This window comes from Sinocyclocheilus grahami, unplaced genomic scaffold, assembly GCF_001515645.1.
Source record: "Sinocyclocheilus grahami isolate Dianchi unplaced genomic scaffold, SAMN03320097.WGS_v1.1 scaffold340.1, whole genome shotgun sequence".
Taxonomy (NCBI): domain Eukaryota; kingdom Metazoa; phylum Chordata; class Actinopteri; order Cypriniformes; family Cyprinidae; genus Sinocyclocheilus; species Sinocyclocheilus grahami.
This window is the reverse complement of record NW_015505519.1, coordinates 427267-453050: the sequence shown is the minus strand read 5'-3', so window position 1 is coordinate 453050 and position 25784 is coordinate 427267. Positions and strand designations below refer to the sequence as shown.

Sequence of the window (25784 nt, the reverse complement as noted above, 5' to 3'; positions counted from 1 at the left end):
AATGAAAGACACTAAGTACCGGATGAAGTGCATCTTATTCTTACCCAAAAATATAAAATGGAAGAAAGAGTTAAAACTGAACACAATCTTACTACTTTAATAGATATATTTGTATAGACACACATATATATACTATATATATATATATATATATATATATATATATATATGTGCATATGCATATCTTTTATTATTTTTTGGAGTAGTAAAATTGAATATGTTTTGAAACTTTTGTTTTTATATTTCTCAGGTATTTTTGTATTCTATGTTTTTTCTTGCATTTTTATCTTTCAGTGTACTTTCTGCTATAATTCAGTCTGAGTATTGCTAAGCAGAAAAGTAAATAAACTTCAAACTAAAAAACTTCACTGCATCGATCCTAAAAAGTAAATAGCCCCTAAGTAGTACAGCGAGGTTTAGCTTTCATGGGACTGTCACCATTCCGACAAATGTGCATTACACTTCCAGCTAGCCATACAGTAACAGTACAGTCAAATCAGACATTCATAAATCCTGAAACAGCAAAACAATAATTGTTTCCATTATTTTTTTAAATACATTTTCCCAAAAGTATAAATAAATACTGGTTAAATGCTAATCTATAGATTTAATTTAAAATGATCATTTTTTGTTAAAAAAAACGCGTTTCATTTTCTTGCAGAGATGTGTGCTCTCCCACAGTCATAATAGCCTCTTATAAATAAGATGTAGAAATAAAAACTTCAATAGAGGGCTCAGAGACCAAGGACACATCTGCCCATGTAGTCTGCAGAGGCACAATCAAATCACATTATATTGTGTTGCATTGTCCACCGACTGCCCTATCGCCCCACCGGAGCTGATAAACACAAAGATAACGCTTCATTTGTCAGCTAACCTATGTGATCCCAAACGCACATACACATGCGCTAGTTGTCTCTCCAATGAGTTTCAATCAACCAACACTGATAATGTTTTAGGACCCCATTCATGACTTCATACTGCACAAAAAGCTTTGGCCTAAGGGTGTCCTCCACTACCCAGAAGCCCACAAACAGCCCCCCGCTCTCCTCGCTCTCAGCTGTCTCCCGAATCACACGACCCAATGATGATGGACGGCACATGACCATGACACCGCACCCTAGCGCTCCGTCATCCTCACCGTCGCACGCCTTTGTTGGAAGAGAGTGTGTGTTGTTACAAGTGGGCCACCCTAATTTTAACCACTAATGGGCCCAGCCCTGGATCCAAGTCCCTGCCAGAAATAGCCCACCGACTGACAGTCATGGGTTTGACGAGGAGCCGGGACTGAAGCCAAAACACATTCGAGCCGGGTGGAATTTCTTTCCCCTGTGAAAAAGCAGCACTAATATCTTCCTCCTCGATTTTTTGCCCCACTTGTGACCTGTCAGGCTTAATCAAAAGCCCTAAATGCATATGCAATTGAATGGGCACAGTGAGGAATGGTGTCAGGATGGAGTAAAAGGAGTTAATTTCCAAAAAAGAAAAGCTGTTTCTTTGCCATTGCATATTGATTTGCATATACGTTCGTTTTTGAATGTCTTTCAGCAAATAAACATGCACATCATTTGGTTAAAGTATCTGACAATAATTGAACACATATGACGCTGCTTCCTGTTGTTCTCTCTGTTAGGGCTGCGTGATAATTAATTAATTAATTAATTAATATTGAGATATGGATAACTGTCAAATCACAGCAGCTGTGATTTAATTTAAATGTGCTGTGGGTATGAAGCACAGAATTGGGATCAATTACATACGCGCAACTTATTATAACAGAATGTTCAGTGTCTGTGAACGTTTTGGTTCATTTACTGTGAATCGAGCTTTTATGAGATGCCAGTGCCACGTTTCGCAAAGCATACATTTATTTGCCGACACGTTGCCATAATAAAAGCTCCATGGTGTAATGTTTGAAAATGAAAAAAAATTATATGTAATTTATATGTGCATTTTTGTCCTATAAAAGAAAATTATTTTATAAAAAATAATTTTTACAGTACAATAGCATTATTACAATATGTTTTTTTATTTTCAATAGGGTTGCAAAGGGGCAGAAAATTTCCGTAAACATTTCAAACGTTTTTGAAAATTTCAAAATTATTCTGAAAGTTGAATCCTGGAAAGTTTTCCCGGAAATGTTCCACCTCTTTGCAACCCTAATTTTTTATATTTGTATTGAACAATAATCACAATAAAAATGATTGTTAATTATATAACAATAATTATTGTTATTATTTTACAGTCTTACTGAATGGGTCAAAAACAGTGGGAATAAATGTGGCCTGTGAAAATTCAAAAGGTAAGAGAGTTTTTAAAACTTAAAAGATGTTTGAGTTGGTTCTTGTAAAAAGTAAACCCAATTTTTCACATTTTTCCCAAATCACTCAGCAATAAAAGAATGGTTCACACTCAAAGAAGTCTTCAGAGTAAAAGCCATTGACATGCAGGTATAATCAAAAAAAAATTTCTTCAGTATTTTATTTTCCTTTATTTAAATTTTTTTCAAATTAATTTTAAATGTACATTTTTATTATTTAATTAATTATTAGCTTTTCATCAAAATCCCTGCACTTCCCTCACAAACACGTTTGGGAAACCCTGTTCTGGGAAACAAGAAACAAATTTATACTCAACCAAATTACACACTGCAGAATACAAAGTAGAAAGGATGACCAAAATGCTGTAATATTTGAATAATGAAAATTTTGTCAAAAATTATATTCTGCACATACTTTATACACAACCATAACATGGCCTTGTGCCTGTACAAGCTGCAAACTTTTAAATTATTTCTTTTCATGTTAAAACGGCAGCATCTCTCTATAGTCTTTTTGAGACAAAACTCAAGAGTTCTTCTAAATAGGTAAACGGAGAAGAACACACTTTCTTCCACGAAACGGTCTACTTTAAGTTCTTGTCTAAACTAGCATCTCAGACATATTCTCTTTTAAGAACTAGCTAATTGGATGATGGTGCTCGTATTTTCAATGCATTGTTCAGGAGAAAACATTATTTTTTTCTATAACAAAAAAACACTTGAAAATGAAAATGTCTTCCTGAGCATCCGTCAAAGTACCCGAAGACATTATCCTCAGATGAACTGTAATGCACGTAGAACATGTGCTGATGAATCTCAAGTAAATTTCACATTCCACATTGGTCATTGTTTATCTAAAGGGTCAAACTTGAGGTTTCCTTTATGATTTCTTTAAAAGAGATTCATGTTCCTTGCCAATTCTCTTATTTTTAATCACAAATAAACAAAGGAACCACACCGACTGACTGCATGTGTGGTTGTGGACAGTGCAAACAGGAGATTTCAAATTGATTGGTGCAGGTAATTCTTGAGCAGAAGCACATTAACACTTCGAAAGTCCCTGAAATTTCAAGGTCTTCACAGCAGAAACTTTACATTAGTCCTTTCTGCACCAGCTAGGATAGCCAAACAGCTCCACCAAACCACTGGGTTATTCAAACATCAATTTAAATATCTGGCCTTGCGATTCTTAACAGTAAGAATAACTTTAAAAAATGAATGGAAATCACATTTAACAAATCATAATGACACTTGTATGAGCTATTGAGTTTGATATTTGAATGTCTGGGCAGTGGCTTATTTTTAACAATAAGGCAGGAGAAAGAGTTTTCTGAAAGGATGTTTTAACACTGCCCAAACGGAATAATAGAAGAACTTGGCAAGGATAAATAATCAGTTTTTGTAATTAAAAGTTGACCGTGAATGAAAAAGTAATTAAAAATCATCCGTGCTGAATTTTGGCACATATCTGTTTCAAGTTAATATGCAGAATTGATGTAGTTTTTTCATTTCATCTCTGAATAGAGATAATTTTGTCTTGTCTTATGCACATTGCAATAACCAATCTCTGCATTGCCATTTCAAAGGGTTTTAAGTGACTATGTCCAAATGCACAGATGTAGCAAAAATCAAAAGCCCATTTATATATACTATTGGGAATCAAAGCTCAAACATTCCTGCCATATAAAATGTTCTCAATAGTTTTTGAGATGCAAATTGAAAATTCTGTTTATAAAACACTTTAAGGGTGTGCATGATTTTTTAAAAATACAACATTTAACATAATGTACACATTTTTAATTCAATATAATTTAAAAATTAACAGAAATATAATTTTCTGGCCCAAGGCCTGTTTAACAACCAGACCGGAGAGGGTCATGATGAGCATGTCTAAAGCACAGCTTGATGGAGGGTATGACTGAATGGCGACACTGTGTCTGTAATGAGGACTTGACGTGACAACGATGATAGATCCAAATGCAAGATTTATTTAAAACAGTTTGTGGTCAAAAACAGGCAAGGTCCGAATACCAGTAAACAGTAATATCCAAGGGCAAGACAAAAGTGTAATCCAGAAACAGGCGATAGTCAGGGCAGGCAGCAAAACATCCATGTCACGAGTGGCCAGTGGAGTAATTGATAATGAGCGACACCTGCGCCACTCACCGGTCTCGAGTCCAACGGAGGAGCTGCGGAAGGATAAAAGGAGGAGTGACGACAGTGAAGGATGAGATAGGGCCAGGCCTGGACTTTATGTTGTTTTGGTTCTGTTTGTGCGTGGCAGTCGTCCATGAGGGGCTGTCGCGCTATTTTCAGTTTTGTGTTTGTTTATTAAAGTTTTATTATTAAATGTTGGCCGGTTCCCACCTCCTTCATCCACTCGTTCCAGCACCACCACCTCGGGCAGCCACCGGCAGTCTCCGCTTCTTCCTGCTGCCCGACCTCCTCAGCACCGCGACCCCCCTCAGCAGCGAGGGCTCTCTGACAGCTCTCTGACAGCGTGTCCCTCCTTCCTCCCGGGTTTCGGCACCAAACGTTCGTAGATCGGGAAGAAGGAGGCGGGAACCGACGAACATTCAAACATAACTTTTTAATAATAAAATAAACACAAAACTGAAAATAGCACGACAGCCCCTCACGGACGGCTGCCGCGCACAAACAGAACCAAAACAACATAACTAGTCCAGGCCTGGTCCTCTCCCGTCCTTCACTGTCGTCCCTCCTCCTTTTATCCTTCCGGAGCTCCTCCGTGGGACTCGAGACCGGTGAGTGGCGCAGGTGTCGCTCATTATCAATTACTCCACTGGCCTCGCTCCGTTCCCACAGCTCTCGGCCCGCCCCACTCGTCACAATCCACAAAAACTCAAGGCAACAGTCCAAGGTCGAAATCCAAGAGAGCAGTACAAAGTAACAAAATAAACAAGGCAATGAAACAAAACCATGGAAAACTCTCAGTAGAGTCCGCTACAGCTAAACCATACTTCGTAAAGGCCTGTTTGGCATGGCCATCCTCATATGGCTGCCAAAGAGGAAGTAACCATAGAGGAAGCAGAGGGAGTGGTAACAGTCAGTACTCGGCGAGGGCTCCCTCTGCTGGCGTGGCGCCACAGAATCACCCCCCAGGAGCTACTCCTGGCGCCCAAAAAACAACAGTCCAGGAGGGTGGCAGAACAGAGGCAGACCAGGGGGTGGGACGGAGGGCCAGGTCCGCGCAGTAGAAGCGGACCTGTTCGCTGGGGGCACTATTTCCACAACGGCACTGCCCAGACAGGCGACGCACTCACTGCCCTTCTCGCGGCGTGACATTTAAAACAACGTCGCTAGGAATTTTGCTCAGAAATGTGCTCTTTAAGTGCCGGAGGGCCACAGGGGAAGGCCTACCGATTCTTCCACTGCCGGGGCTTTTCTACGGCGGCGAGCTGCAGGCTGAGCTTCTTCCTTCTTCGGCTTCTTGATTGCAGAGTCAGCGAAGAGATGATCCTCGTCGCTGAAGGAGAATGATCTGATGAAATGGCACTGCGAGCCGACTTATATACACGTCGGCTCCGCCCTTTCTGGCAGGCTAAAGTGCCATTGGTTTATGCACCTACACAAACGTGAACAAATCAGGCTTCATTACAGAGTAAAACAGGAGCTTTCCCCATACACAACATGAAGTGAACGCTCGAAAGGGAACATGGAAAATGCTCAGTAGAGTCCGCTACAGCTAAACAATACAATAAACAATACAAAACAATACAAAGGCCTGTTTGGCATGGCCATCCTTATATGGCTGCCAAAGAGGAAGTAACCATAGAGGAAGCAGAGGGAGCGGTAACTGTCAGTACTCGGCGAGGGCTCCCTCTGCTGGCGTGACGCCACAGTGTGGATCTGAGAGTGCACTGTATCTACTGACTTGAATGAGCCAAATTCACAGCTGATAGACTGTGCTCTCAGTGAGTGAAGAGTTGATCCAGAGAGTGTGGATTTCCACATTTCCTCCTCAGTCTGGGTCACCACTTCATCACTGTCCGAAAACAGCAACAGGTGTGTAACACGCTTACTTACACAACTACAATTCACCCTAAAAACATCTGTTGTCCCTGGATCTATCCATCTATATACAGTACAGTATATCTGTCTATGTACCTATAAATCCAGAAAAATAATGCATATTTTCAATATACTGGCCAACCATGCTAGAAAACTCACTTCCCGTCTGTTTCATGTAGCCTACTGTATGTATAGTAACTATATATTCCCGAACACACTACAATGTCATTTAAGCCATGTTTTTTATCTATGACGTACTAACAACAAGCATAAAACAAATGTACTAAATAAGTACAAATTACGTCTCAAACACTTGTACAGTACTTCCTGCTTCTCAACTTCCGTGTTTTCAAGGAATAACCAAAGGGCTTTTCACACTGCGCTTAACCCAGGGTTATGGTTGTTCTAAACACCGCTTTTAATCCCAGGTAAAGGAACACTCTAAAAAAATGCTGTGTTAAAAAGAACCCAGCGCTGGGTGAAATATGGACAAACCCAGCAACTGGTTACAATAGTTGAGTTAAATAAAACTACCCAGAAGGTTGGGTTAAACATTTAAGACCATGTCCACACTATTATGTTTTGTTGAAAAACGCATATTTTTCTCTCTGTTTTGGCCTTCCGTCCACACTGAGATGGCGTTTTTGTCAAGGAAAACTGAAATTTTTGAAAACACTCTCCAAAGTGGATAAATTTGAAAACGCCGTTTTCGCATTTAGTGTGGACTGTGAAAACGAAGGCTTTTGAAAACAGTGATGCATGTTTAGTCATGTGATGCATGTTGTACTAATAGACATCTTATGCCAGTAATTGTGCCGGTTATGTGCTATTCACTTTCACAATGTTGCTACAAATATTTACTTTGTACACTCTTTACAGTCCTAAAAAGATGACAGAAAATTTACTAACAATTGCTGTCCTCCGGCAAAACATGAGGGCTGTTGCTTTTTAGATCAAACATGAGTGAGCGCGTACGCGTCAGTGAATGAGGAGTTATTTCCATAAATATAATGATCCTGCCGAATTGTGTGAAAACTTATTATGTCTGTTCCGTCTGTATCAACTCAGTGAGCTTTTATGAGGTTTTACACATGCGCAGTAAGGTGAATTTAACTTTTTCCGAAGTTTCAGTGTGGAAGAGAAACTTTTGGAAAACGCTAATGTGGACGGTTGTGAGCAGATGTAGCCTAACCCAACTACTGGGCCAAAACAACGCTGGGTTTGTCCATATTTCACCCAGTGCTAAGTTGTTTTTAACCCAGCATTTTTTAGAGTGAACGTTTCAGTCATGTAATTTAGAAGTGGGGTTAGCACCGCTTTTTACCCGGGGTTATGTAACCCTGCTCTGGAGACCATTTTGTGAAGAAACGTGAAGAAAGTTAGCCCAGGATTCCGTTTACCCGGGGTTTAGAATGACCCAGGGTTAACTATTTCAAAGTGTGAAAAGTTTGAATTCGGATATAATAGCTACTCGTTTCATGTAGACTACATCTGTTTGTTACTATGCTTAGAAGGTATCCTTATTCGGACCTGAGGCAGGTATAGCGAATGATGACCGAGTACAATACAGATGTTGTCCTAGTGTCACTTATTTAGCACAAACAGCATTAATTCACAAATTTGATCCATGTCTTTGAATCGTTTCAAACTGGCCATTTCAATTAATCGATTCAGAACTCTGATTCAACTATTTAATTGTGTCATGACCCAAAGTGGAAGTATTGGCATTTTGTTTAAAACAGCAATAATATAATAAAAGTAACATTAGTATATTTTAGCTGTACAAATCTTTTTCAAGATTTTAGCTGTAATTGGCTGGTAAGTGGTTGCTGTTTTCTAATGGCAAATATGAAGTTATATTTCAATATGAATCAAGCTTTTTCGATTAAGATGTTAATTGCGATATTTATTTATTTAATATATTTAATATATAACAATAAAACATTAAAGTGTATGTGTGTGAGTGTGTATTGGTGTATTCATACATTATATTTCATATATTTATATAATATAATATCTAAATGATTTAGATAGATAGATAGATAGATAGATAGATAGATAGATAGATAGATCGCTGGGGGCACTATTTCCACAACGGCACTGCCCAGACAGGCGACGCACTCACTGCCCTTCTCGCGGCGTGACATTTAAAACAACGTCGCTAGGAATTTTGCTCAGAAATGTGCTCTTTAAGTGCCGGAGGGCCACAGGGGAAGGCCTACCGATTCTTCCACTGCCGGGGCTTTTCTACGGCGGCGAGCTGCAGGCTGAGCTTCTTCCTTCTTCGGCTTCTTGATTGCAGAGTCAGCGAAGAGATGATCCTCGTCGCTGAAGGAGAATGATCTGATGAAATGGCACTGCGAGCCGACTTATATACACGTCGGCTCCGCCCTTTCTGGCAGGCTAAAGTGCCATTGGTTTATGCACCTACACAAACGTGAACAAATCAGGCTTCATTACAGAGTAAAACAGGAGCTTTCCCCATACACAACATGAAGTGAACGCTCGAAAGGGAACATGGAAAATGCTCAGTAGAGTCCGCTACAGCTAAACAATACAATAAACAATACAAAACAATACAAAGGCCTGTTTGGCATGGCCATCCTTATATGGCTGCCAAAGAGGAAGTAACCATAGAGGAAGCAGAGGGAGCGGTAACTGTCAGTACTCGGCGAGGGCTCCCTCTGCTGGCGTGACGCCACAGTGTGGATCTGAGAGTGCACTGTATCTACTGACTTGAATGAGCCAAATTCACAGCTGATAGACTGTGCTCTCAGTGAGTGAAGAGTTGATCCAGAGAGTGTGGATTTCCACATTTCCTCCTCAGTCTGGGTCACCACTTCATCACTGTCCGAAAACAGCAACAGGTGTGTAACACGCTTACTTACACAACTACAATTCACCCTAAAAACATCTGTTGTCCCTGGATCTATCCATCTATATACAGTACAGTATATCTGTCTATGTACCTATAAATCCAGAAAAATAATGCATATTTTCAATATACTGGCCAACCATGCTAGAAAACTCACTTCCCGTCTGTTTCATGTAGCCTACTGTATGTATAGTAACTATATATTCCCGAACACACTACAATGTCATTTAAGCCATGTTTTTTATCTATGACGTACTAACAACAAGCATAAAACAAATGTACTAAATAAGTACAAATTACGTCTCAAACACTTGTACAGTACTTCCTGCTTCTCAACTTCCGTGTTTTCAAGGAATAACCAAAGGGCTTTTCACACTGCGCTTAACCCAGGGTTATGGTTGTTCTAAACACCGCTTTTAATCCCAGGTAAAGGAACACTCTAAAAAAATGCTGTGTTAAAAAGAACCCAGCGCTGGGTGAAATATGGACAAACCCAGCAACTGGTTACAATAGTTGAGTTAAATAAAACTACCCAGAAGGTTGGGTTAAACATTTAAGACCATGTCCACACTATTATGTTTTGTTGAAAAACGCATATTTTTCTCTCTGTTTTGGCCTTCCGTCCACACTGAGATGGCGTTTTTGTCAAGGAAAACTGAAATTTTTGAAAACACTCTCCAAAGTGGATAAATTTGAAAACGCCGTTTTCGCATTTAGTGTGGACTGTGAAAACGAAGGCTTTTGAAAACAGTGATGCATGTTTAGTCATGTGATGCATGTTGTACTAATAGACATCTTATGCCAGTAATTGTGCCGGTTATGTGCTATTCACTTTCACAATGTTGCTACAAATATTTACTTTGTACACTCTTTACAGTCCTAAAAAGATGACAGAAAATTTACTAACAATTGCTGTCCTCCGGCAAAACATGAGGGCTGTTGCTTTTTAGATCAAACATGAGTGAGCGCGTACGCGTCAGTGAATGAGGAGTTATTTCCATAAATATAATGATCCTGCCGAATTGTGTGAAAACTTATTATGTCTGTTCCGTCTGTATCAACTCAGTGAGCTTTTATGAGGTTTTACACATGCGCAGTAAGGTGAATTTAACTTTTTCCGAAGTTTCAGTGTGGAAGAGAAACTTTTGGAAAACGCTAATGTGGACGGTTGTGAGCAGATGTAGCCTAACCCAACTACTGGGCCAAAACAACGCTGGGTTTGTCCATATTTCACCCAGTGCTAAGTTGTTTTTAACCCAGCATTTTTTAGAGTGAACGTTTCAGTCATGTAATTTAGAAGTGGGGTTAGCACCGCTTTTTACCCGGGGTTATGTAACCCTGCTCTGGAGACCATTTTGTGAAGAAACGTGAAGAAAGTTAGCCCAGGATTCCGTTTACCCGGGGTTTAGAATGACCCAGGGTTAACTATTTCAAAGTGTGAAAAGTTTGAATTCGGATATAATAGCTACTCGTTTCATGTAGACTACATCTGTTTGTTACTATGCTTAGAAGGTATCCTTATTCGGACCTGAGGCAGGTATAGCGAATGATGACCGAGTACAATACAGATGTTGTCCTAGTGTCACTTATTTAGCACAAACAGCATTAATTCACAAATTTGATCCATGTCTTTGAATCGTTTCAAACTGGCCATTTCAATTAATCGATTCAGAACTCTGATTCAACTATTTAATTGTGTCATGACCCAAAGTGGAAGTATTGGCATTTTGTTTAAAACAGCAATAATATAATAAAAGTAACATTAGTATATTTTAGCTGTACAAATCTTTTTCAAGATTTTAGCTGTAATTGGCTGGTAAGTGGTTGCTGTTTTCTAATGGCAAATATGAAGTTATATTTCAATATGAATCAAGCTTTTTCGATTAAGATGTTAATTGCGATATTTATTTATTTAATATATTTAATATATAACAATAAAACATTAAAGTGTATGTGTGTGAGTGTGTATTGGTGTATTCATACATTATATTTCATATATTTATATAATATAATATCTAAATGATTTAGATAGATAGATAGATAGATAGATAGATAGATAGATAGATAGATAGATAGATAGATAGATAGATAGATAGATAGATAGATAGATAGATGCGAACAATTCTATAAAGAAAATGTTGGAAGGTCTAAATATCACCTGGATTTCCTAAATCTGACCTTTGCCCCCACAACAACTATTAAACAGTAAAACCACCAGTTCTGGTGGTCTCTCTGTAGGATCTACAGAGCCTCAGTGGCCTGAAATGGTTTGTCCATACGTTGTGCTGTATCTGCAGCTGGGACAGGTGCCACTCCAGCTCTCCTTAAACAGACACTCTCTGTTTCGTGTTGCACAGCAGACCCCCCTCTTCTCTCAACAGTTGCCGTGGTCACATTGAGTGCAGCGGTTCACTTCCATGTCACAAACCCACAATTCACTAGGGCTTCTGTTGCTTCATCAGCAACACATGGAGTTCAACTGTTCCCCTGACCACAGTCCAAATAAAATCACTTCTTGACATGCTTGCCTACAGTTTTTTTAAAGTTCAAAATTCTGCCGTCATTTACTCACCCTCATATTATTCCGAATGTCTTTCCTTTAACATTTTTTTGCTTCAGGCATTAATAAATGTGCTTATGGAGTGCAACACCATGTGGGCTCGCCATAAAATCACTTTGTGTCACCATTTTGTCGAAACATTTCTACATGCTTTACTCAAGTACATGTTTACATTCCATTCTCTCCTCAACTTGCCTTGACAATGTCTTTGCACTCTCTTTCTCTCATCTCCTACCCCCCTTCTCCTTCGTTTTGGACGTACCCAGGCAGATTACCTGCAAATGCATGACTGGGGGCCAAGGGTGCCCTCTGTCAGCAGAGGCACAAAGCCAGGAGACTCCTTTATTCTCACATATTAGAGGAAAGAGCCTATGTTGAAAACTGCGGGCCGGTTAAAGCTGTAAGTGATGTGCCCTGATCTTCCCTGATTCATTAGATGTGTTGAATGCACTGTTGTTTCAGCATGTTAGGTCCTATTAGCTGGGTGTTAGCACTCAACATTTCCTTGTCCTTAAGCTATTTGGGTAGAAATAGAAACCTTGTCAGGTTACACAGTCTAAAACCCCCATTGTTTGAGAGCTGTCATATCAGAAATGGAGAGTTATTGCATGCTGTAATTCTATCTGTGAACAGGTGTGAAAGCGCTAAACTTGATGCGTGAACAATGAATTTGAGTTGAATTAGAAGCAATTTGTATCTTTTATTGCCATATTCTCAAAGCAATGCCATTTATGTTTCTAGAATTTATAACAAAATATATTTAAAAAAATTATTTTATAAACAAAATATAATTATTATTGATTTCAAATTATACATTTAAAAAGTTTGTTTTTAGATTATTTTACCATTTTATTTTATTTCCTACTTATTAAAACTCTTTTTTTCGCGCTATATTTTCTGTTGATTGTATGAAAAAATATTCAGTGTTTGACTTCAATATGTTTGCGGTGTTGCTGTAATTTAATGGCTTTCTGAGAAATATGATGTAACAACGTTCGTAGGTCGGGAAGAAGGAGGCGGGAACCGGCGAACACTTAAACAAAATTTTAATAATAAAATAAACACAAAACAGCACGACAGCCCCTCGCGGACGACTGTCGCGCACAAACAGAACCAAAACACAAAATAAAATCCAGGCCTGGTCCTCTCTCGTCCAACACTGTCGTCACTCCTCATTTTATCCTTCCGGAGCTCCTCCGTGTGACTCGAGACCGGTGAGTGGTGCAGGTGTCGCTCATTATCAATTACTCCACCGGCCTCGCTCTGTTCCCATGGCTCTCGGCCCCGCCCCCACTCGTCACATATGAAATTGTATTTTTATTAAAATAAAGGCTATTTTTTAAGATATGTTTGTATAATTGTCATCATAATTTTGATGCTATTGCATGTGCTATTTCATTGCGGTATTTTTTAACAATGTCAACTTTATGTGGACAATTATTTAACAATGTCATTTGTATTGACAGGATGGACAGACATCCTCTACTAACACTTTCTTCCAAGGATTTCCTCCGTGGTTATGTTTATACAGGAGCCAACATAACAGTTGTGGTACACAGATGATCTCTTTTGACAAGCCATTCATTTTTAAAGTTCATGAAAGTGTTTTGAAAGTTTTGAAAACCATTTGTCTCATTGTTTGGGCCCTTAGAAAATATATGGGAATGTCTAGTACAAGAATGTACAAATCCTGGGAAAATCCAACTACAGTAAATACAGAAGCTACAACTGTGAGGATCACTTTACACCTCAGATACTGCTATCAGTGTTTGTTGAGAAATAACCGGAATATTTCACCTCCAGCACTCTGGACAGCGCTAGTTTAGCTTAATATGTGAAAGATTCCATGAAGTGGGTTATACGTGAGTAATGTGACAGAATACCAAACATTCCTGTGAAATTCCCAGTAAACTCATGATGAGCTTTAGCCACCACTTCAGCTGCTCTTCTGAAGTGTATTGGTTACTACAGCAGCAGCATCATTGTCTCAGACTGACCAGTGTATCAGTGTTTTCTCAGTTGCAACATATTGTTGATTTTAAGGGTCCTAATGACAGAAAAATGGCCCTTGACCCCAGTACCAGTTGCGTGAAAACTATTTGACCTTTGACCTGGAAATCTAAAGAGCCCAGGGCCACTGGGCACAGAAAACAATGGCACTTTAAATAGACAGATTGCAGCACACTTATTTAGCAATAATTCATCTGTTTAGTTTGAACAAGCAGTCATATTAGCAGGCCTGATACACATTTACTATTCAGCTGAAAGTTGTTGTTTATCAGCTTTTTGAATTTTGATTCTGTGAGACAGAAGAGACCAGAAAATGTAATTATTTAGATATACAGTAGTCAACATTTGAAGTGGATCAAAAAAGTGCATCAAAGTTGTCCTGACAAGAACGCATTTTGGTTTTAGGTTTTAGGGCAACTTTGATGAAAGGTTTTGATCCACTTCAAACGTTGACTACTGTATATTGCAGTCACTGTCTCAGAAGATGTAGTCTATACTGTGTTATTAAATATGCACTGAAATCTAAAATAAAAACAAAAATATACTTTTATTTGTAAAACCAGAACAGTTTGATGGTTAAAGGGACATTATGCTACCTGTTCAAGATCTCAGTTAGGATGCCCGCATGAAACTGGAAGACGTCTAAAACGTCTGAAGTAAATTGACTAGATTAAATTGAGTAAATTGACTAAATTTCGACCCATTTTTTTGGAACATTTTCGCTGCTTTATGGAATGACCTGCTAGAAACCAGCTACCATATTTCAAAACACACCTACCAGCTTATATTGTTGTGCAAATGTTATGTTCGAGGATTTTTCAACACATACATATTTATTTTACTGCAAGCAAGAACCTGCATCGAGCGCACAAGGACTTGTGGGAACCCTTTGAGTGATGATTCAAATGAATCGACTCACTGAACCATTCATCATTTGATGAACCGAATCTTTAAAGTGAATCAGACTCGTGCGTAAAGACAGAGTACAGAACATAAAAGCTGCTCAGTGCGCTTCAGCCGGACTCGACGCGGAGCTTCATTTTCTGTCTGTGCACGCTGAGCCAGCGCTTTATTTCAAATGAAGCGTCTTCTCATTCCGCTAATAAGTTTCTATACGTGATATAAAAGCTGTCTTCGCCATGAGCTGCTTGGATGTCATGTATCAAGTTTATGGTCCACCTCAACCTTATTTTGCCGCAGCATACACACCATATCACCATCAGGTATGTTCATGTGTAAGTTAACTTTATTATGCTTCTGTTGTGTGAGAAGAAAGAAATGCATTTTAATTTTATTTTACAGCAGTTCTGTTTGTTTAGATTTTGTTTGAATCCTTGCGCGCAACTTTCTTTGACTTGTTGCGCCTGCAATCTTGACCAAATAGTTGTACAGTTTTAAAATAAGTCGCATAGTTAGATGTTAATGGAAAACAACCTGACTGTATAGGCTAAATGGCGGTTTAAGTGTTGTTTAAAATAATTAAAAGCATGCATTTATATATGGCATGCATGTCATAAATATAGCCTACTTGTATGCTTTCAATCATTTTAAATGTACACACACTGTATATTGACTGTGTTGGTTATTATGTTATATGATCAGTATGTATGGCATATTAACTTGATTATTAACTATTAAGCAAAATGTGCTTTTAATCTTTTTGGAATTGTTATTTGAGTCGTATTTTTCTTGTGCTGTTTCATAAGCTTGAAAACAGATTTTCTGTATTTTATAGATTTCATGTTGTTAACCTGAATAAATATTTAGTGTAGAAATACTGGCATGTGTAATGCTTTATGGAGAGTATATTTCTATGTGCTAGTGTTTTAAAAAAAGTTTTGAAACATTATATGAACACAAATTGTGCAACAGCAAACACACGACTGTACTGATTCCATATATCTGTCTGTGTATAAATAGAATGTATGTGAGTGTAATTCTGTATCATGTAAATAATATCAGAGTTGAATGCAAATTGATTTTTGCCCATTTTTTTTAACATGCTTTCAGAAACTGGCATTTTACTCGAAAATGCAAGAATCCCCAGAAACAGTGAGCGGAAGCAGCTCTTCTTTTTCGAACCTCTCCGGGCCACCTATAAAAGAGGAGGACTGCGCCCGGGAGAAAGATCACCCGCCAGAGGCTGAGTACATCAGCTCCAGATGTGTGCTATTCACGTATTTCCAAGGGGACATCAGTTCGGTGGTGGATGAACATTTTAGTCGGGCTTTGAGTCAGTCCGGTAGTTACGCACCTGGATCCACCAACAGCAAGACCGCAAGAGGTACATCGTCCTGGAGAGGTGGGAATCTGATGCATAATTCATATATGTTTTATTTGCATCCTTTATGACTACACAGCTTTTAGTCATGGGAATGATTTTACTTTTCGTGTTGTTGTTTTTTTTTGGCATTGTGTCAAGATAGAGAGATCGATAGATTGTAAAAGCTAATTTAAATCAAATTAAGATATACAGATAATTAGGACATCATTTTTACATTTAATTAAATATCTCTTTTCCTTGCATCCTTTAAGATTGCACAGCTGTTAGTCATGACAATGGAAACAAATTTCCTTTGTTTGCATTGTTTCAAGATCAATAGATGGATTTTTTAAATCTAATGCTAATTAATTAAAAAATATTAAAATATTATATATTAAATAGTATATTTTAACATGTATTAAATAATTTTAGGACATAATTTATACAATCAGTTTTGATTGTACAGATATTAGTCATGACAATGGTACCAATTTTATTAATATTATTATTTTGTAAGATCAATAGATAGATAAAAAAAGTAAAGCAAATAATAATTAGGACATCATTTTAACAATCAGTTATGATTTCACATTAGTTATCACAACAAGCACAGAAACAGCTTGAAAGATCAAAGACAATTTTTTATATAACTCCGACTGGATTCGTCTGAAAGAAGAAAGTCATATACACCTAGGATGCCTCGGGGGTGAGTCATTTATGGGCTAATTTTCATTTTTGGGTGAACTAACCCTTTAATTTGCAAATTCGATCCATTTCTTGAATCGCTTCAAACTGACCATGACCATGACCTCTAATTCACCGATCCGAATGTGTCATGACTCAAAACGGAAGTAGCCTACTGGCATTTTGATTCAAACTAATATATTTTCATTACATTTCATATATTCTATTCATAATATAATATAATATAATATAATATAAATGTGACCTTGGACCATAAAAGTGTCAATTTTTCGAAATTGAGATTTATACACCAGCTGAAAGCTGAATAAATAAGCTTTCCATTGATGTATGGTTTGTTATGATAGCACAATATTTGGCCGAGATACAACTATTTGAAAATCTGGAATCTGAGTGTGCAAAAAATCTAAATATTGAGAAAATCTCCTTTAAAGTTGTCCAAATGAAGTCCTTAGCAATGCATATTACGAAACAAATTTTTTTTTGATATATTTACGGTAGGAAATTTGCAAAATATCTTCATGGAACATGATCTTTACTTAATATCCAAATGATTTTTGGCATAGAAGAAAAATCAATATTTTTGACCCATACAATGTATTTTTGGCTATTGCTACAAATATACCCCAGCGACTTAAGACTGGTTTTGTGCTCCAGGGTCACAAATGGTTTAGATGTAATATTTAAACAAACAATGCTATTAAGAACATGTTGGAAGGTCTTAATATCAACTGGATTTCCAAAATCTGACCTTTGCCCCCACAACAACTATTAAACAGTAAAACCACCAGTTCTGGTGGTCTCTCTGTAGGATCTACAGAGCCTCAGTGGCCTGAAATGGTTTGTCCATACGTTGTGCTGTATCTGCAGCTGGGACAGGTGCCACTCCAGCTCTCCTTAAACAGACACTCTCTGTTTCGTGTTGCACAGCAGACCCCCCTCTTCTCTCAACAGTTGCCGTGGTCACATTGAGTGCAGCGGTTCACTTCCATGTCACAAACCCACAATTCACTAGGGCTTCTGTTGCTTCATCAGCAACACATGGAGTTCAACTGTTCCCCTGACCACAGTCCAAATAAAATCACTTCTTGACATGCTTGCCTACAGTTTTTTTAAAGTTCAAAATTCTGCCGTCATTTACTCACCCTCATATTATTCCGAATGTCTTTCCTTTAACATTTTTTTGCTTCAGGCATTAATAAATGTGCTTATGGAGTGCAACACCATGTGGGCTCGCCATAAAATCACTTTGTGTCACCATTTTGTCGAAACATTTCTACATGCTTTACTCAAGTACATGTTTACATTCCATTCTCTCCTCAACTTGCCTTGACAATGTCTTTGCACTCTCTTTCTCTCATCTCCTACCCCCCTTCTCCTTCGTTTTGGACGTACCCAGGCAGATTACCTGCAAATGCATGACTGGGGGCCAAGGGTGCCCTCTGTCAGCAGAGGCACAAAGCCAGGAGACTCCTTTATTCTCACATATTAGAGGAAAGAGCCTATGTTGAAAACTGCGGGCCGGTTAAAGCTGTAAGTGATGTGCCCTGATCTTCCCTGATTCATTAGATGTGTTGAATGCACTGTTGTTTCAGCATGTTAGGTCCTATTAGCTGGGTGTTAGCACTCAACATTTCCTTGTCCTTAAGCTATTTGGGTAGAAATAGAAACCTTGTCAGGTTACACAGTCTAAAACCCCCATTGTTTGAGAGCTGTCATATCAGAAATGGAGAGTTATTGCATGCTGTAATTCTATCTGTGAACAGGTGTGAAAGCGCTAAACTTGATGCGTGAACAATGAATTTGAGTTGAATTAGAAGCAATTTGTATCTTTTATTGCCATATTCTCAAAGCAATGCCATTTATGTTTCTAGAATTTATAACAAAATATATTTAAAAAAATTATTTTATAAACAAAATATAATTATTATTGATTTCAAATTATACATTTAAAAAGTTTGTTTTTAGATTATTTTACCATTTTATTTTATTTCCTACTTATTAAAACTCTTTTTTTCGCGCTATATTTTCTGTTGATTGTATGAAAAAATATTCAGTGTTTGACTTCAATATGTTTGCGGTGTTGCTGTAATTTAATGGCTTTCTGAGAAATATGATGTAACAACGTTCGTAGGTCGGGAAGAAGGAGGCGGGAACCGGCGAACACTTAAACAAAATTTTAATAATAAAATAAACACAAAACAGCACGACAGCCCCTCGCGGACGACTGTCGCGCACAAACAGAACCAAAACACAAAATAAAATCCAGGCCTGGTCCTCTCTCGTCCAACACTGTCGTCACTCCTCATTTTATCCTTCCGGAGCTCCTCCGTGTGACTCGAGACCGGTGAGTGGTGCAGGTGTCGCTCATTATCAATTACTCCACCGGCCTCGCTCTGTTCCCATGGCTCTCGGCCCCGCCCCCACTCGTCACATATGAAATTGTATTTTTATTAAAATAAAGGCTATTTTTTAAGATATGTTTGTATAATTGTCATCATAATTTTGATGCTATTGCATGTGCTATTTCATTGCGGTATTTTTTAACAATGTCAACTTTATGTGGACAATTATTTAACAATGTCATTTGTATTGACAGGATGGACAGACATCCTCTACTAACACTTTCTTCCAAGGATTTCCTCCGTGGTTATGTTTATACAGGAGCCAACATAACAGTTGTGGTACACAGATGATCTCTTTTGACAAGCCATTCATTTTTAAAGTTCATGAAAGTGTTTTGAAAGTTTTGAAAACCATTTGTCTCATTGTTTGGGCCCTTAGAAAATATATGGGAATGTCTAGTACAAGAATGTACAAATCCTGGGAAAATCCAACTACAGTAAATACAGAAGCTACAACTGTGAGGATCACTTTACACCTCAGATACTGCTATCAGTGTTTGTTGAGAAATAACCGGAATATTTCACCTCCAGCACTCTGGACAGCGCTAGTTTAGCTTAATATGTGAAAGATTCCATGAAGTGGGTTATACGTGAGTAATGTGACAGAATACCAAACATTCCTGTGAAATTCCCAGTAAACTCATGATGAGCTTTAGCCACCACTTCAGCTGCTCTTCTGAAGTGTATTGGTTACTACAGCAGCAGCATCATTGTCTCAGACTGACCAGTGTATCAGTGTTTTCTCAGTTGCAACATATTGTTGATTTTAAGGGTCCTAATGACAGAAAAATGGCCCTTGACCCCAGTACCAGTTGCGTGAAAACTATTTGACCTTTGACCTGGAAATCTAAAGAGCCCAGGGCCACTGGGCACAGAAAACAATGGCACTTTAAATAGACAGATTGCAGCACACTTATTTAGCAATAATTCATCTGTTTAGTTTGAACAAGCAGTCATATTAGCAGGCCTGATACACATTTACTATTCAGCTGAAAGTTGTTGTTTATCAGCTTTTTGAATTTTGATTCTGTGAGACAGAAGAGACCAGAAAATGTAATTATTTAGATATACAGTAGTCAACATTTGAAGTGGATCAAAAAAGTGCATCAAAGTTGTCCTGACAAGAACGCATTTTGGTTTTAGGTTTTAGGGCAACTTTGATGAAAGGTTTTGATCCACTTCAAACGTTGACTACTGTATATTGCAGTCACTGTCTCAGAAGATGTAGTCTATACTGTGTTATTAAATATGCACTGAAATCTAAAATAAAAACAAAAATATACTTTTATTTGTAAAACCAGAACAGTTTGATGGTTAAAGGGACATTATGCTACCTGTTCAAGATCTCAGTTAGGATGCCCGCATGAAACTGGAAGACGTCTAAAACGTCTGAAGTAAATTGACTAGATTAAATTGAGTAAATTGACTAAATTTCGACCCATTTTTTTGGAACATTTTCGCTGCTTTATGGAATGACCTGCTAGAAACCAGCTACCATATTTCAAAACACACCTACCAGCTTATATTGTTGTGCAAATGTTATGTTCGAGGATTTTTCAACACATACATATTTATTTTACTGCAAGCAAGAACCTGCATCGAGCGCACAAGGACTTGTGGGAACCCTTTGAGTGATGATTCAAATGAATCGACTCACTGAACCATTCATCATTTGATGAACCGAATCTTTAAAGTGAATCAGACTCGTGCGTAAAGACAGAGTACAGAACATAAAAGCTGCTCAGTGCGCTTCAGCCGGACTCGACGCGGAGCTTCATTTTCTGTCTGTGCACGCTGAGCCAGCGCTTTATTTCAAATGAAGCGTCTTCTCATTCCGCTAATAAGTTTCTATACGTGATATAAAAGCTGTCTTCGCCATGAGCTGCTTGGATGTCATGTATCAAGTTTATGGTCCACCTCAACCTTATTTTGCCGCAGCATACACACCATATCACCATCAGGTATGTTCATGTGTAAGTTAACTTTATTATGCTTCTGTTGTGTGAGAAGAAAGAAATGCATTTTAATTTTATTTTACAGCAGTTCTGTTTGTTTAGATTTTGTTTGAATCCTTGCGCGCAACTTTCTTTGACTTGTTGCGCCTGCAATCTTGACCAAATAGTTGTACAGTTTTAAAATAAGTCGCATAGTTAGATGTTAATGGAAAACAACCTGACTGTATAGGCTAAATGGCGGTTTAAGTGTTGTTTAAAATAATTAAAAGCATGCATTTATATATGGCATGCATGTCATAAATATAGCCTACTTGTATGCTTTCAATCATTTTAAATGTACACACACTGTATATTGACTGTGTTGGTTATTATGTTATATGATCAGTATGTATGGCATATTAACTTGATTATTAACTATTAAGCAAAATGTGCTTTTAATCTTTTTGGAATTGTTATTTGAGTCGTATTTTTCTTGTGCTGTTTCATAAGCTTGAAAACAGATTTTCTGTATTTTATAGATTTCATGTTGTTAACCTGAATAAATATTTAGTGTAGAAATACTGGCATGTGTAATGCTTTATGGAGAGTATATTTCTATGTGCTAGTGTTTTTAAAAAAGTTTTGAAACATTATATGAACACAAATTGTGCAACAGCAAACACACGACTGTACTGATTCCATATATCTGTCTGTGTATAAATAGAATGTATGTGAGTGTAATTCTGTATCATGTAAATAATATCAGAGTTGAATGCAAATTGATTTTTGCCCATTTTTTTTAACATGCTTTCAGAAACTGGCATTTTACTCGAAAATGCAAGAATCCCCAGAAACAGTGAGCGGAAGCAGCTCTTCTTTTTCGAACCTCTCCGGGCCACCTATAAAAGAGGAGGACTGCGCCCGGGAGAAAGATCACCCGCCAGAGGCTGAGTACATCAGCTCCAGATGTGTGCTATTCACGTATTTCCAAGGGGACATCAGTTCGGTGGTGGATGAACATTTTAGTCGGGCTTTGAGTCAGTCCAATAGTTACGCACCTGGATCCACCAACAGCAAGACCGCAAGAGGTACATCGTCCTGGAGAGGTGGGAATCTGATGCATAATTCATATATGTTTTATTTGCATCCTTTATGACTACACAGCTTTTAGTCATGGGAATGATTTTACTTTTCGTGTTGTTGTTTTTTTTTGGCATTGTGTCAAGATAGAGAGATCGATAGATTGTAAAAGCTAATTTAAATCAAATTAAGATATACAGATAATTAGGACATCATTTTTACATTTAATTAAATATCTCTTTTCCTTGCATCCTTTAAGATTGCACAGCTGTTAGTCATGACAATGGAAACAAATTTCCTTTGTTTGCATTGTTTCAAGATCAATAGATGGATTTTTTAAATCTAATGCTAATTAATTAAAAAATATTAAAATATTATATATTAAATAGTATATTTTAACATGTATTAAATAATTTTAGGACATAATTTATACAATCAGTTTTGATTGTACAGATATTAGTCATGACAATGGTACCAATTTTATTAATATTATTATTTTGTAAGATCAATAGATAGATAAAAAAAGTAAAGCAAATAATAATTAGGACATCATTTTAACAATCAGTTATGATTTCACATTAGTTATCACAACAAGCACAGTTTTATTTTTGGATTGCTTCAGTATCAAAAGGTAGAGTTTTAAAAGCTTATGCATATTAGTTAACTTTCAGATAAATAGGACATAATTTTTTTACAATCAATTATGATTGCATAGCTATTAATAATTGCAACAGGCACTATTTTATTTTATTTTTAGTTTCAGTATCAATAGATAGATATTTTTTTAAAGCTAATGCAAATTAAATCAAGATATAAAGATATCATTTTTACAATCAATTTGTTGCATTAATGTTTTGTGAATCCAAATATGTGGGCATTTAATTTTAATCTCAAACAAAATATTTAAAGGTTCATAATGTTGTATATTTGAATTATCACATGCTTTTATGCGCATTAACATGCAGAACATCTAAATGTTTCCCTCCCCAGACGATTCCTTCCCTATGAGCCAGAGAAGCTTCCCTCCATCTTTCTGGAACAGTGCATATCAGCCTTCGGTCACAGCAACTCTCAGCAGTGCCCTGGGTTCCTCCCACACAGATCTTCCCTTCCCAGCAGACCCGTACTCCACCGCATCTCTACACAGCCACCTTCACCAAGCCACCCCAGAGTCCTGGCACCCCTCTCACCACCATCACCCTTACTCGCTCAGTGGAGCCATCGGCACCCAGGGGTCCGCTTACCCCCGGCCCTCCATGCACGACATGTACGGAACGCACTTTGACCCCCGTTACAGCTCTCTGCTCGTGCCCTCGGTGCGGCCGCATAGACTTCCTCCAGCCACTGTTCCCGCACCTGGAGCCTCACCATGCGATATCAGCAAGAGTGAGCCGGGCAGCTCGGCGTGGACCGGAGCTTTCACAGCGCCGAGCTCTGATATGAGTCTGAACATGGATACAGGTGTGAACGGCATGCAGTCTACATAAGCAGTAGTGTTTATTCACATGAGCTACATTTCAAAAATTTATGGATGTCACTGCATTTGAAAACAAAATATCAAACCAAAAGGCATTTAGTCTAACGAATAGAACACTTTGCAAGAAAAACATGTCACTAAAAACAAAGTTTTGGCTTTAGATAATAAAATTAAGTCATTTTGTGATACTTTCTGGTTGCCAGATGTTAGTAGAAATTAGATAAAAAATACAGTAAAAACTGTTAAATATTATTATATTTACATATAAATGATTTATACATTTATATTTAAATGTTTTCTATTTAAATATAATGTCAAATGTAATGTATTTCTTTGATTTCTCAGCATCATTACGCTAGTCTTCAGTGTCACTTGATCCGTCAGAAATCAATATGCTGATTTGCTGCTCAAGAAACATTTATTAATATCAATGTTGGAAACAATTCTGCTTAATTTTTATGGATACTGTGATACATTTTTGCAGGATTATTTGCTGAAAAGAAAGCATTTATTTAAAAATTAGGATTCTTTTGTTATATTATAAATGTCTTTACAATCAATTTCATGCATCCTCACTGACTTCGTACTAAAAAAATCGTACTAACCCCAAACTTTTGAACATAGTGTAGTTAATGTGATGAACTAAACCTGGGGTTACTTTGTCAGGACGCCTGTGTGAATTTTAAGAGAACTGACATCATACATCTACTAAAATCACATTGACATCAGTTCAAATAACTGTGAAGAAAACTGAAGTTATTTCAGAGAAAAGCTTCAGTATGATTTGTCTGCAAATGCCACTCAGTTTAATATTTTGTTATATAATTAAAGCGTCTAAATACATTTTAGGGCCACCGTAGGTTAAAAACAGTGCATCAAAAAAGTCAGCTCAAAAACTTCAAACATATAATGTAAAAATAATAGCGTCTAAGAGCTTCTTGAAGCACATATTCTGAGTTTTGAATCTAGATATCTTCAAGGTTCTTGACTTTGACCTTTGCTCTGCTGATATATTCGTTCCTCATTTTCACTCTCACTCTTCAATGCTTTCCTTGCCTGAAGTCTCCTCACTTCTCTATATTTGCTGCTTGTTTTCCCTCTCCTCATTTCTTTATCCTTTTCTTCCTTTTCCTTCTTCCTCTCAGGTCTACAGAGCCAGGATAAGAGCAAGGACTTGTACTGGTTTTAGTGCCCTGCGGCCGCTTCTTTCTCCGCTGGCTTGTCTTTCTCTGGCTTTTCTGTAACAGATTCTCGTCTCACTTGCAGCTCGGCGCTACACCCTCTGCAGCGGGACCATCCTAAGCTGAACCCTTCGGATGAATACAAAACTCTCTCAATGGAGAAAAGACTGTAAAGAGGAGCAAACATGCTGTAGTCCCCCCCCCGACCCTCAGCAAAACGGACCCAAAATGAGATGTTAAAAAAGGACAAATGTTACTTCATGGGGACAAACTTGCAGAAAAGACGGACCTTTCTGAGAGTTTCTGATGCGAGAGCAGCATTCCCTACCATGACAGAGAGCGGCTATTTGAAGCCACTTGACTCTGTCTATATTGCTTTCTGCACCTGTCACCAACAACTGTTGTGGAACTTAGCAGACGCACACACAACGGCGCTGTGCCGTTTGACCGAGCAAGCGCCCCGGATTTCATTAAACAGGCGTTTTGTTGTATCTAGACACACGGCGAAAGGGAACAACTGGTTTGGCTTTTCATTTGTTTCAGAGGAGTGGTGTGGGTTTAACTGGAAGTAGATACAAACACCATTACGCTGTGCTGTATATACTTTATGTGTCCTAGTGTATCCAGTGCTACACGTAGCAAACAGCATGACTCTTTCATTTGTACTTTTTTAACAACCACTTTCAGTCACCGTCAGCCTATAGGGTGACGTCTCACCACGGTGTATTTGAATGTATGACATGTAATATATTACCTTTGAAAGTATTTTTCCAGTGCATTGAGGAGAATGAGGTGTTGTCTGTTTTTATCAGTTGTCTATCTTCATCCTACGAAACAAAAATGGAAATAAAACCAGGCGATACACACTTTTTGCTGCTCTTAAGTGTTTTAGAGAAAGCTCGTTAAATTGCAAACTTGTGTATAGAGGCATCTTTTCATACCAGG

The 25784-nt window shown here is 37.9% G+C and overlaps 2 protein-coding genes across 4 annotated transcripts; both read left to right on the top strand.

The window, feature by feature from the left end:
* Positions 1–14794: 14794 nt before the first annotated feature.
* On the top strand, positions 14795–17734 carry LOC107603062 (transcription cofactor vestigial-like protein 2). The gene is made up of 3 exons (XM_016295761.1): positions 14795–15020; positions 15808–16081; positions 17574–17734. The coding sequence occupies exons 1-3, from the start codon at positions 14937–14939 to the stop codon at positions 17732–17734; spliced, it is 519 nt and encodes a 172-aa protein (XP_016151247.1). The 5' UTR covers positions 14795–14936.
* A 3168-nt stretch (positions 17735–20902) lies between these two features.
* LOC107603082 (transcription cofactor vestigial-like protein 2) lies at positions 20903–25014 on the top strand. 3 transcript variants are annotated; one of them, XM_016295780.1, is made up of 4 exons: positions 20903–21140; positions 21916–22207; positions 23172–23642; positions 24925–25014. In XM_016295780.1, the coding sequence occupies exons 1-4, from the start codon at positions 21045–21047 to the stop codon at positions 24963–24965; spliced, it is 900 nt and encodes a 299-aa protein (XP_016151266.1). In that variant the 5' UTR covers positions 20903–21044; the 3' UTR covers positions 24966–25014. The 3 variants fall into 3 exon arrangements, with proteins under 3 accessions (XP_016151266.1, XP_016151267.1, XP_016151265.1); XM_016295781.1 differs by having other exon boundaries at positions 20903–21128; positions 24804–24984; XM_016295779.1 differs by having other exon boundaries at positions 24804–24984.
* The last annotated feature ends 770 nt before the right edge of the window (positions 25015–25784 follow it).

Excerpts from the sequence above, each read along its gene's own strand:
- LOC107603062 (XM_016295761.1), top strand. The coding sequence starts at position 14,937 with ATGAGCTGCTTGGATGTCATGTATCAAGTTTATGGTCCACCTCAACCT. Across the intron at positions 15,021-15,807 it reads ACACACCATATCACCATCAG|AAACTGGCATTTTACTCGAA; the intron begins GTATGTTCATGT and ends ACATGCTTTCAG. Across the intron at positions 16,082-17,573 it reads CAACAGCAAGACCGCAAGAG|GATCTACAGAGCCTCAGTGG; the intron begins GTACATCGTCCT and ends GTCTCTCTGTAG.
- LOC107603082 (XM_016295779.1), top strand. The coding sequence starts at position 21,045 with ATGAGCTGCTTGGATGTCATGTATCAAGTTTATGGTCCACCTCAACCT. Across the intron at positions 21,141-21,915 it reads ACCATCAGGTATGTTCATGT|AAACTGGCATTTTACTCGAA; the intron begins GTAAGTTAACTT and ends ACATGCTTTCAG. Across the intron at positions 22,208-23,171 it reads AGGTACATCGTCCTGGAGAG|ACGATTCCTTCCCTATGAGC; the intron begins GTGGGAATCTGA and ends TTCCCTCCCCAG.